A 13,169-nucleotide genomic window follows, 5' to 3' on the forward strand; every position below is an offset into this window, starting at 1 on the left:
TCCCTATCTCTCTCTCTCTCCTCTCTCCCTCTCCCTCTCTCGTCTTCTCTTCCCCATCTCTCTCTCCCTCTCTCTTCTCTGTCTTTTCTCTCTCTCTCTCCCTCCTCCCTCCCTCCCTCTCCTCCTCTCTCTCTCTCCCTCTCTCTCTCCTCTCTCCCCTCTCCCCTCCCTCTCTTTCTCTCTGTCTCTGTCTTCTCCCTCTCCTCTCTCCCTCTCTCTCTCTCTCCTCTCTCTCCCTTCCTCCCTCCCCCCATCTCTCTCTCTCTCCCTCCCTCCCTCCCTCTCTCTCCCTCTCCCTCTCCTGTCTCTCTCTCCCCATCTCCCTCTCCTCTTCTTCTTTCTGTCTCTGTCTCTCCCTCTCTCTCTCTTCCTCTCTCCTCCTCTCCCTCTCTCCCTCCCTCCCTCCCCCTCTTTCCTAGATTTGCTTCCTCAGCAGATTCTGTGTTTCAGGCACAGAGCTGTAACAGTGATGATGAGGCAGTCACAGAATTTCACGATCCTTGTCCCGGTTCACCCTTCCTGATGGTGCCAATATGAGAGCTGGTCCCTGGGAAAAGAAAAAAGTTATCAGACGTTCAGAGGAGGAGCTAAAATCCGATGGATGGTCAGGAGGAAAACAAAGCTCAAATTGTGGAAAAGGCTACAACGAAAACCTCTGCCGTAAATAAAAGCCACGTTCGGTTCAGCCCTCTCCAGCCTCCCTCTTGTTCTTCGACACAGACTGAGTGATCCCAGCAAATGCCAATGAAGCAGATGAAAGTGATTAGTGTGCAGTTCCCTTTCAAGCTCTTTTCTTCGAAGAAGTTGTCCTTCCATTTTACTGACTTTCAGTCTCGCCATCCTGAAATTTTAATCACCCGAGCACTGAGCAGGCATCTCAGATCACCCAACTCGTAATTCTGTCTGAATTGCAAGATGAAAGGGGATACCCTCGTACATTCTTGTTCCTTCTGTTTTCCCCTTCAAGGGACACTGTCAGTCATCCTTAGGCTTCCTAAGTGATCATCATTTAATTTTCTTTATAGGTTGGAAAGTCTTGATTTCCTAACTTAAAAAAAAAGAGTAATTAAAAGTGATGGGAGCATATTAGTAAAGAGACATAAATTCAAGAAAAATGTGTGTCTACCTCACTGGGCAAACAGTGGGACTCTACCCCCAGTGACTTTTAAGTTTACTCTTTTTAATTTTTAAAAAACATTATTTATTTTTGGCTGCGTTGGGTCTTCATTGCTACACGTGAGCTTTCTCTAGTTGCAGCCAGTAGGGGCTACTCTTCATTGCAGTGCGCGGGCTTCTCATTGCAGTGGCTTCTGTTGTTGCCGAGTACGGGCTCTAGGCTCACGGGCTTCAGTATTTGTGGCTCGTGGGCTGTGGAGCGCAGGCTCAGTAGTTGTGGCGCACAGGCTTAGTTGCTCCGCGGCATGTGGGATCTTCCTGGACCAGGGCTCGAACCTGTGTCCCCTGCATTGGCAGGTGGATTCTTAACCACTGGGCCACCAGGGAAGCCTGGGTTTTTTTTTTTTTTTAACATCCTTATTGGATTGTTTTACAATAGTGTGTTAGTTTCTGCTGTATAACAAAGTGAATCAGCTATACGTATACATATATCCCCATATCTCCTCCCTCTTGTGTCTCCCTCCGCCCTCCCTATCCCACCCCTCTAGGTGGTCACAAAGCACGGAGCTGAGCTCCCTGTGCTATGAGGCTGGGAAGCCCAGCTTTTAAGTTTAGCACTGCTAGTTAATATTTCTCCACTAAGTTTCAGAAACTAAAAAACAAAAGAATTAAAGCAGGGCTTCTTCCCATGGGTTCTGAGCCAAGATTTGTTTCAGTCTTGCCAGAGTTCAAATAATCACACTCTTATTTGAAACCTTCCAGGGACTTACTATTGTTCCCAGCCTAGATCCCAAACCTTAGCTTGATCCAGCTGCTGCTCTTAACTTCATCTCCTATCTCTCTCTTTTCTCACCTGTGTGTCCCAGCACAGGCCTGTTTCCTACTTTGGGGCCTTTTGCTCAGTGGTCTCTCTGACCCCAGGCCCTAAGAAACCAGTTTATCTCCCCATCCAGGGCTCAGCTCAAATGGCCCCTCCCTGGAGAGCACCTCCCCAGCACATACATATCATTTGGTATCACTTGATCCTGCTTTGATTTCATCCTCTTGCTTATTGCTAAGTGAAATACTCTTGTTTATTGTCAATCTTCCATCACTAAGGTGTAAGCAGTGAATGAATTGTCTGTGTAGGCATGGCCTCTCTCCAGAAAAGGTTTGCCACTTTCAATTTTTTAAAAAATGTTGGTACATAAAAAAAAAAATGTTGGGCATTCCTTGGTTTGTACTTGGCATGTTAACATGCTAGTCGGTGTCTTATAATAGCTTCAAGTGTTTATTTTGCAAATATTCCACCTCTGCAGCATGTAATGGCATGCCCACCAAAGCCTAGTCTTTTTTTTTTTCAGTACGTGGGCCTCCCACCGCTGCGGCCTCCCCCGTTGCGGAGCACAGGCTCCGGACACACAGGCTCAGCGGCCGTGGCTCATGGGCCCAGCTGCTCCACGGCACGCGGGATCCTCCCGGACCGGGGCACGAACCCACGTCCCCTGCACCGGCAGGCGGACTCCCAACCACTGCGCCACCAGGGAAGCCCCAAAGCCTAGTCTTTCAGAGAGAGGTGGCAGAACCCAAGCCTCGCGAAGTGTAGGCTCTAAGGACAGTGGCATCGAGCTCCTTAGATTTGCCTTTCCTAATCTTTAGGCTCTAGATTAGAAATTCTGGGTGAATATATGCTGAGCGTGAGAATCAGAGAGCAAGGCTTGCAGAGTTTTAGTTCCGAATCGACTGCCTTTCAGGACATTGCCCAGCCATGGAAGGCATTTCTGGGTAGGCCCCCATCTCTGTAAATGGCTGTCAGTCTGGAGACCTAGGCTGATGCCCCTTTTCTCCCACAACCCCAAGCACATGAAGCAATTCCCACCTTGAAGAATAATGCCAAGGTGACAACCCTTGGGAGCTGATGAGAAGAATCAGTGTGTAGGCTGAATGTACAGCAGATATAACTAGAAATCACAAAGGCTTTCCCAAGTTGGGTTAAAAAAAAACAGTTTAGGGACTTCCCAAGTGGCCCAGTGGTTAGGAATCCGCCTGCCAGTGCAGGGGACATGGGTTTGATCCCTGGTCCAGAAAGATCCCACTTGCCACGGAGCGACTAAGTCCGTGAGCCACAACTACTGAGCCTGCGCTCTAGAACCTGCAAGACACAACTACTGAGCTCGCGTGCCACAACTACTGAAGCCCGCGTGCCTAGAGCCCATGCTCTGCAACAAGAGAAGCCACCGCAATGAGAAGCCCACGCACTGCAACGAGGAGTAGCCCCTACTCGCCACAATGAGAGAAAGCCTGCGTGCAGCAACGAAGACCCAACGCAGCCAAAAATAAATAAATAAAATAACTTTATATATTTAAAAAAAAAAACAGTTTAGGGCTTCCGTGGTGGCGCAGTGGTTGAGAGTCCACCTGCTGATACAGGGGACATGGGTTTGTGCCCCAGTCCGGGAGGATCCCACATGCCATGGAGCGGCTGGGCCCGTGAGCCATGGCCGCTGAACCTGTGCGTCCGGAGCCTGTGCTCCACAACGGGAGAGGCCACAACAGTGAGAGGCCCGCATACCACAAAAAAAAAAAACAGTTTAGAATTCCAAAAACCATTGATCTTAATGGAATACTCTCCTGTGAGTTCTTATCTTAAAAATAAAGCAAATTGCTGCCTCTATCTTAGCAAAGAACATAATGGCAGATGCTCCTGCCTGCAGAGCCAGAGAACCTTGTTTCCAGGCCAGGATTCCGACGGTGGTGCAAGAGCCCTTTTTAGGGAAATGAGGTTTCTTTTTCTGTTCCGTGATGGTCTGAGAGGTTAGGAATGTTTCTCAAGCTTCATGACTCCTTAACTAACTTTGGATTTGTCATCCAGGAATTTATGCAGACCCTACCCGGATGAAGCCCGGGAGCCTGGGATGGCTTCTTTCTTTCTGGGTCGTCAGTTGGTTGTTTGATCCGCTGCTATTTCATCGGGACGCCTCTTCCTCGTGCCCTTCCCGTTAGTACCTTCTGTGGTTGAGGGGTGTGCCTGGGCTCAGTTCCTGCATTCGGACCACTGTGGGATCCTCCGTAGAATTCACTAACTGTTCCCTTCTGGTTTGTCACTAGCATTTTTACCTGTTGCTTTGATCACATTATCTTACTCTCTTAAACTCCCATTGGGGCTTCCTCTAACACTGAGAATTAAACCTGAGAGCCTTCCTTTTGGGTTTAAAAACCCTTCACTGGGGTGTCCTTGTTCCTTGCTACTCAAAGTGTGGTCCATGGGGGGCAATCTGGCAGCATATGCATCACCTGGGAGCCCATTAGAACTTACGACCCTGTTGCAGGTGAACTGCATCAAAATCTGCATCTTTAACAAGATCCGGGTGAGCTGCATGTTTGTTATAATCGAGAAGTGCTTTGTGGGAAATCCTCACTGCCGCCATCGTCATTCACAGCCAAGGACTAGGTCTGTGTGAGATGTTTCTCTGCCAGGCTTTGACCTGAACGCCTTGCACACACCAGCAACAACCTCTGATTTAATCTTCCCAGCGTCCTCATGTGGTATGTACTGTTATTATTCCCATTTGCAGAAGGGGAATCTGAAGCCCCACGAGATCAAGTCATTGGTGTAAGATTATTCAGGTAGTGAGTGTTGCAACAGCCTGGATTTAACCTGAGACACTTTGTGTCCAGAGTTTGTGGACGCAAAGTTTGTCCACCAGCTCTGCACCCTCCCCTCTTCCTGGGCTCTTTTCTCCAGGCCGCTTTACTCTGGACTCACTTGCCTCTTTCTCATCGGTCTGTAAAACTTCTCTAAAGCAAAGCCACGGTGAAGGAAATGCTGCCGTTTGGTGTGATCTATAAAAGCTTTGAGTCCTAAAATTATTTTTAAGTAAGACTGTGCTGTACCCTGTATAGATTTGATCTCTCTCAGCCAAAGAGAAGGAGCTCCTTCTACTGATTCCAATTAACATGGCTGCTGGGAACCTTAGATACTACCCTCCCCGATGTGAATTCCTTCCGGCTGTGTTGAGACAGAATAGTATCTCAAACTTGACCTTTGGAAGAATGCTTGCATTTACAGTTCTAATCTAAGAAAAATGGAGATAGGTAATTTGACGTTGCAATGACATTGGTCCAGAGTTTATCAAGTCCTTTAAAGACCTCGAAGTCAGAATGCCTATAGCCTGTGTACTCAAGGCCAAGGGTTAGTTACAGAAAGGTGGTATGTGAGGTCGAGTAGAGATTAAGGTCAGTGGTTTCCAAGCTGATTACGGAACTGCTCTGAGGGGATATTCCAGAGAAAAACTTGGGGGTTGGGATGGGGGGGTGCCTGGCCTGAAATAGGGGTTCCCTGGGCCTCTCCTCACTTTCAACCAATTGGTTTCAATCTTTTTATATAATAGGTCCTGGGGTAACATTCTGTTTAATGGGCCTTTCCCTACTTAAATTTCCTTTTTATATATTAAAAGCCAACTGAACTAATCCTACTGCATCCTTTGCAGCTGAGGCCGTTGAGGTTCAGAAAGGCGAATTGACTTCCCCAAGGTCACACAGTGTTTTGGCTAAAAGCTATTTCTTTTTTTTTTTAATAAATTTATTTATTTTTTCGACTGCGTTGGGTCTTCGTTGCTGTGCGCGGGCTTTCTCTAGTTGTGGTGAGCGGGTGTTACACTTCGTTGAGGTGCGCAGGCTTCTCATTGTGGTGGCTTCTCTTGTTGTGGAGCACGGGCTCTAGGTGTGCGGGCTTCAGTAGTTGTGGCTCATGGGCTCTAGAGCGCAGGCTCAGTAGTTGTGCACGGGCTTAGTTGCTCCGCGGCATGTGGGATCTTCCCAGGCCAGGGCTCAAACCCGTGTCCCCTGCACTGGCAGGTGGATTCTTAACCACTGCGCCACCAGGGAAGTCCTAAAAGCTATTTTTTGTACTCCTCCTTTGACAGCTCAAAAGCTGGGCCAGCTACCAAGTGTGCTGGGCATTCGCTCCTTTTCTGTCTGGGTCTGCCCTTATTCCAGCCAGTGGTGCTGACCTGGCCGTATTTCCTTTGTATTTAGGACTCTTCTGTGTGTACTTGGAAAACTAAACACTGTTCAGGTGTTTCGGGGCAGACCTAAGTCAAGGAGTCATATATTCTCAGCGTTCTTTGTCTTCATCTTGCAGTAAATCTGTATGGCTCCCTTTCAGTCATGACTTAGTTATGCATTGAAGGCAGCCTTGCAGAGAACAGGGAATACTCTGGTATCTGCAAAATAGAGCAGCTGTTCTCCCACCCAAACCTTAAGTTACCAAACGCTCCATTTTAGGAGAATGTGCATTTGAGAAATTTGTGACCAAAAGGGAAATATGGCATTGGGAGACTGAGATCATGTTTTTTATCCCCACCTGCAAAACCATTTTCCTTTTTCACTTTCAAGAAAAGAAACCAGGAAATCAAACAGACAAATGAGAATATCAGTGACATTTTGCAGTTAGTAATAATGGCTATCTGGGTAATTTCCATCTTACCATCCCTTGTTTACCAGAAGCTTCTTTGGCTTTGAGGCAGATGATTGGCATACTGAGAGGTATTTTATTTCTAAAAGTAGCTCCTCTCTGCTCACCTGAATGTTCAGTGCTTTTCCTGATCTTTTGTCTAAAAATTAGCTGCTAATCACTGACTCCTGAGTCTGTGCTGCAGAAACACGGCCCCACTGCCTGGGATGTCAGCTCCTTGGGCGCGACCAGTTCTCCAGAATGTATTGATGGATGTTTTTGTTCTGGGATTTGGTTTCCTGCCTCTCAGTTTTATCTCCTCTTCTCTCTGCCATTCCCCTTACCTACCATTTCTATTTCTAACCCCGGTTTCTTTTCCCTCTAATTGTTCCCGATGCGACCAACACATACCCTGAAACTGAAATTCTTATTTACAGAGATATATTGAAGTGATACACACTGAGATTTCCTACAAGGGAAACTTAGATTATTGTGCTGAAAAGACAAGTACTTAACTACTTTATTTACAGTACATATAATTCTCAAGAGTTTGGAAGCAAATATTGGCTCTCAAGCTATTTAATTACATATACAGAGATGTTATCTAAAAGCTCCTTTGGCTGCCCTATACACATGTTGATATTTTTAACTTCACCTTTGCTTTTTGTTTCTAAGAAGATTTAGAGAATATTTAGCTCTCTACTCAAAAAAAAAAAAAAAAGAGAGTGTTCCTAAAAATTAAAAAAAGAGAGTTCCTAAGAGAATGTAAAAGGCATGCCTAAATATATTAATTAGTAATATGTAACACTAAAGCAGTTTGCTGTCATCCATGCCAGTCTTTTCAATTATTTACTAGGATGAAAATATTGAACTTGGTCTCAGTTAAGTCTCTAGGGTAGAGAATGGTTGTTGCTGTATATTTATAATGTCATATAACACTTGGGTACCATGAAGTGACACGAGGGAGGGGTTTGACCCTTGTCAAAGTTTGGCAAAAGTTTTCCTCTTAAAGCTTCAAAGCAGGACAGATTACCAAGTGTACCTGACAGCTGGTGCATTAAAAGAACTAATTTTTACGTAAAAAAGGTCGCTTCCCAGGATTTGCCCCAAGGTCAAGCCTGTTGGATGTATGTTTATAAAACACAATCTGCAGAGATTAGTCCTCATGTTAGATAATGAGACACAGAGAGAAGGAGGGAGGGAGGAGTTTGTCATTTATTCATCTCAGTCCCTTGACCTTGGTTTGCACATTTAACCATAGTATCTTGGCAGAGAGGTAGAACTATACACTTCCTTATTTAATTCATTTTGTGCGTTATTGTCTTTCCACTTTAGGATGGACCTATTCTTTCTCCTTTGAATTCACTTAGAAGCAAAGTTCATCCCAGAAGAGAGATGAACTTCTGGCTTACATTGTATGCTCACTCCTGAGTAGCAACTTCCTCCCAGGTAGTGCCATGTACTGCTTGGCTTGAGGCTGAAATTTTGAACTTAACCATGACTGGTTTACACGAATCCATATATGCCTCTGGAGCCGAGGGCAGTGTCAACATAAGTCTTTTTTTTTTTTTTGCCTCCCTGCCTACTACCAGGATAACAGGAAGGAGAAGGATGATAGAAAACGGGAGTGCATTTTAGCAGGCCCCGTGCGCACTTGCTGTGTTTCTTGCACCATCACTGTAGTGGGCCAACTTGATGAATCCCATTTAAAAGGTAAATTACAAACATTCATCTACAAGTGATTTTTCTAAAGTCTTCTCTTGTTGCTGCAACAAATTACCACGAACTTAGTGGCTTAAAACAACACATATTTATTCTGTGGATACAAAATATATGGAGGTCAGAAGTCCAAAATGGTTCTTATCTGGCTGAAATCAAGGTATCAGCAGAGCTGTGTTCCTTCTGGAGCCTCAAGGAGAGGATCCTTTTCCTCACTTTTTCCAGCTTCTAGAGGCGCCGGCATCCCTTGACCCTTGGCTCCTTCCTCCATCTTCAAATCACTTTCTGACTCTTGACTCTTCTGCCTCCTTCTGTTTTTTAAAGATCTTTGTGATTCCATTGAAGCCACCTGCGTAATCCAGGGTAACCCCTCAATCTCGAAATCATTAATTACATCTGCAAAGCCCCTTTTGCCATGTAAGGTCACATCTTCGCAGGTTCTAAGGATTAGGAGGGAGACATCTTTGGGGACTTTCTCCTGCCTACCACACACATAGACCCACACTGTGTGCTAACAGAGTTCACCTCCCTTGAGTTTCTAGCCCTCTGTGGACACAGGAGAAAGGTTTGGGTTTTTTTGTGTGTCTTTCCCTGATATTTCTGTCTTGGATGTTACTAATTTAATTTTATGAAGAATTAACATCATCTCTGTTTGTGTAGACACCTGGGGGTTGATAGATGTTCAGGAACACTGTAGGCTGCTAGTACTGATACTGTAATTACACAAGGGGAGAGGAGGTAGCACCTTGGCAATTGAAACCCTGTGAATCGTAGATAGAGGGTTTTTTTTTTGTTTTTGTTTGGGGGTTTGGGGGTCCACATCTAGGGGCATGTGGGATCTTAGTTCCCCCGACTAGGGGTGGAACCAGCACCCCCTGCAGTAGAAGCAAGGAGTTTTGGACGGCCAAGGAAGTCCCTAGGTAGAGGTTCTTATTTTTTTAATTTATTTTTACATATTTATGTATTTATTTGGCTGTGCTGGGTCTTAGTTGCGGCATGGGGGACTCTTTCAGTTGCAGCATGCACGCGAGATCTAGTTCCCTGACTGGGGATCAAACCCAGGTCCCCCTGCTTTGAGAGCGTGGAGTCTTAACCACTGGACCACCAGGGAAGTCCTTAGATAGAGGTTTTTAAAACTTGCCTTATAGTGACCTGTTCAATGAACTCACAGAGTCTTCTAACTTTTGTCTTTTAGGCTTATGTACAGAAGTACATTGTGAAGAATTATTTCTACTATTACCTATTCAGATTTTCAGCTGCTTTGGGACAAGAAGTGTTCTACATCACATTCCTTCCATTCACTCACTGGAATATTGATCCTTATTTGTCCAGAAGACTGACCATCATATGGGTTGTAAGTATTATTATTACTTATGAACCAGTGTTACTTCTACAACAGCTACCTGCTTTGGTATTCAAGTACTCTGCATATATGCTCTTTTTAAAAAATCACTTAGAGTTGAATTTTTACCTGGTTTATTTTGGAAAATGGAAGGAAAGATTTAAAAGCTATGGGTGAATAAGACTATGAGAGGGGAGAGATGACGTGCAGGAAAAGGACCTTCCTGAGAGTCCATGAAGGGACATAAAATGCTTCCTCCCGAGAAACCCCTTTTAGTAAAATTTGATCAAAAACTGAAAACAGGAGCTGTTGACTAATAATTCCTAGTGGTATTAAGTGTAACTGCCCCATGTCTGTTGGATACACAAAAGCATGTAAGGCAGGGCAACTTCTCTGAGGAAGCTTGTAGTATTATGGGGGCAGCGGGCGTATACACGAAAACCCAAGATAATTCTGGGTGGAGAGGTGGAGCCCCTTCTGATGTTTTGTTTGGGACCCTATCGTTGAACTTTGTTCAGGATCAAATACGTTCTGATTTTTATTTATTTATTTATTTATTTAATTTATTTTTGGGGCCGCATCGGGTCTTCGTTGCAGCACGCGGGGGTCTTTGTTGAGGCATGCAGGCTTCTCTCTAGTTGTGGCGTGCAGGTTTTCTCTTCTCTGGTTGTGGTGTGCAGGCTCCAGGGCAGGTGAGCTCTGTAGTTTGCGGCATGCAGGCTCTCTAGTTGAGGCGTGAGAGCTCAGTAGTTGTGGCGTGTGGCCTTAGTTGCCCAGTGGTATGTGGGATCTTAATTCCCTGACTGGGGATCGAACCCTCGTCCCCTGCATTGTAAGGCAGATTCTTTACCACAGGACCACAAGACAAGTCCCTGATTTTTTTTTTTTTAAGTGGGGGAGATGGTGGTTATTTGCAAGGCAGCAAGGCATGCTGCCAGCATCCGGACCCTGGGATCAGGTAGGCCTGGGTTCAAGTGCAGCTCAGCCACTGTGCTTGTCCGTGTGCCCTTGTCCTGAGCCTGTAAAATGGTGTTAATAATGCACATCTCCCAGAATCATCATGAAGACATATAGGGTATGGCCTGGTGCATGCGAGGACTCTGCAAGTCGCCATAAGCGTGCTAACACATGGTGATGAGTCCAAGAAGGTGAAAGAGTCTTAAAGATCAACCAATTCTTAGGTCAAAGATGGTTTAGCCGGGAGAGGGGACTTCAGGGACAAGGTTGCCAGCACGGCTGTTTCCCTGACTCAAGATTCTGCTCTGAAAACAGCTTCAGAAGTGCCTGGTCAAGAAATATTTTAGATCCCACATATAAGTGATATAATATGGTATTTGTCTTTCTCTTTCTGACTTACTTCACTTAGTATGATATTCTCTAGCTGCATCCATGTTGCTGCAAATGGCCTTATTTCATTCTTTTTTATGGCTGAGTAGTATTCCATTTTATATATGTACCACATCTTCTTCATGCATGAACCTCTCTATGAAATAGAAACAGACTGGCAGACATAGAGAACAGACTTGTGACTGCCAGTGTGGAGGGTGGGGGAGTGGAGGGAAGGACTGGAAGTTTGGAATTAACAGATATAAACTAGTATATACAGGATGGATAAACAACAAGGTCCTACTGTATAGCACAGGGAACTGTATTCAACATCCTGTGAGAAACCATAATGGAAAAGAATATGAAAAAGAATATATATATGTATAACTGAATCACTTTGCTGTACAGTAGAAATTCTAACACAACATTGTAAATCAACTCTACTTGAGTTAAAAAAAAAAAATGCCTGTCGTATGTAAAGAAGCTGGGATTCTCAGGCGGCTCTGCTCTGAGAATCCGTGGCTGCACCCCTGGTGCTTTTTTTTTTTTTTTTTTTTGCAGTACGTGGGCCTCTCACTGTTGTGGCCTCTCCCGTTGCGGGGCACAGGCTCCGGACGCGCAGACTCAGTGGCCATGGCTCACGGGCCCAGCCGCTCCGTGGCATGTGGGATCCTCCCGGACAGGGGCACGAACCTGCGTCCCCTGCATCGGCAGGCAGACTCTCAATCACTATGCCACCAGGGAAGCCCCCTGGTGCTTTTATTTTTCTCAGTTGTAGAACAAGTGAGAGGGGCCTTGATCAGGAGGCATAAGTGCAGATATCCTAAAAGGCAGGGCAGAGGAATAAAGCAGTGAAGTGCCGGATGGGGAGGGCTGGTGGGTGGGGCACCTGGGGCATTGGGAGTGGCTACCTCTTACCTATACCTGTGCCTGAGAGAGGAAAGACAGGCTGGTGTGGTCAGATCTCTTTTTCATGTGAAATCTTTAAATGTAGGGCTTACATTTTTAAAAGCTCTATATGCCAGTTGAACAAAGAATCCTTGAAGTCTGAACTTCCGAGGCTTGGTTTGAAGCCTCTGGCCTTGAAGAACAGCTAAGGTCCCTCGGGCTTATGGTTAAGATTATTTGGCCCCGAATTCTTCCTATTTGCCCCTTTTCTCTCTCAAACTACAAGCCACATTTTCCTTTCTCCATCCCTGTCTCCCTTCCAGCCCTCTTCTGAAATCTAACTTCTGTCTAAAAGTATGATCCAACGAGAATCTGCAAAAGCATAGGCATCTTGCAGAAGATGAGAATTAGTGCAGTTGTTCCTCTCCTTTTGGAAGCGGCTTCCGTTCCTGCAGAGCTGAAATGTCACTGGAGGAGCTGGGGGAGGAGAGACAGGGAGCGGGGTGCAATCCTTCTGTTCTTAGGACGTGAAAATGCACCCAAGACCTGTGGTGCTTGAGCTTCTTTTCCTGTCATTTATTTTCTGAGATACCAAAAAAAAAAAAAAATCCAACTTTTATGGTTGTCAAGTGGGGCAAATGATGCAAAATACTTCTAGTAACCTGGGAATATCTTATACTGTGTACAGTCAGCTTCAGGCCAATTATCTTGCCCACTGAGGGTGGAAAACTTTTCCTGAGGGGCCGGGAAGATCTTTAGACCTGATGGGAGGCAGTGGTTAGGGGACTCAGATTATCATTATGGGTTGTTATTTTTCACTTTGGAGTTATCATTTCAAAGGGCTCAAAAGATTTCCCGTTTGAGGTAGAATTACCAGTCTTTTGTCAGAGAGTGGACAAATACAGTCTTTACCTGAGAGGAAAGAGCATCCTTTGACTATGCAGTTTGTCCTGAGCTTTGGCCATGTGCTGTTTGCTTTCAAAAATGGGTGCATGGCCAGGTCCAAAAGGCCCCCATGCAGGGAGGTATGTAATTCGTATCAGTGAAGCAGTGTGTGCATCCCTGGCAGTTCTGGTGGAGGGAATAGTGGCGGGTCCAAGCGGGGGATGGAGGGAGGGGAGGAAGAAGGGAGAGAGGGAGGGGCTGGGGTGGGTGGGGGAGGGTTCAGAGGTGGGAAAGTGTTTGCTTTGTGCTCAGCTGCAGAGATAGATAATAATGAGAGAGGCTTGGTTTGGCTCCAGTGTTGAAAGTGGGTGGAGGGAAGGAAAATTCCTGATGGCCTTGGCAGTTGGGAGGGAAGGAGGGGTGGAGACGGGTGAGATTCTTTTGGGCAATCAGCTTCCT

At 45.7% G+C, this 13,169-nt stretch overlaps 1 protein-coding gene across 1 annotated transcript in view; it reads left to right on the forward strand.

Annotated features, from left to right (window-relative positions):
• SGPP2 (sphingosine-1-phosphate phosphatase 2) overlaps positions 1–13,169 on the forward strand; it is a gene marked incomplete at both ends in the record, with an annotated part of 131,169 nt that overhangs the window by 40,279 nt on the left and 77,721 nt on the right. Inside the window, one exon of the mRNA XM_081242182.1 lies at positions 9,465–9,623. Coding sequence (XP_081098308.1) covers positions 9,465–9,623 — 159 coding nt within the window. The remainder of the gene's footprint in view (positions 1–9,464; positions 9,624–13,169) is intronic.

Source organism: Mesoplodon bidens (assembly GCF_964165515.1).
Source record: "Mesoplodon bidens genome assembly, chromosome: 8".
Taxonomy (NCBI): domain Eukaryota; kingdom Metazoa; phylum Chordata; class Mammalia; order Artiodactyla; family Ziphiidae; genus Mesoplodon; species Mesoplodon bidens.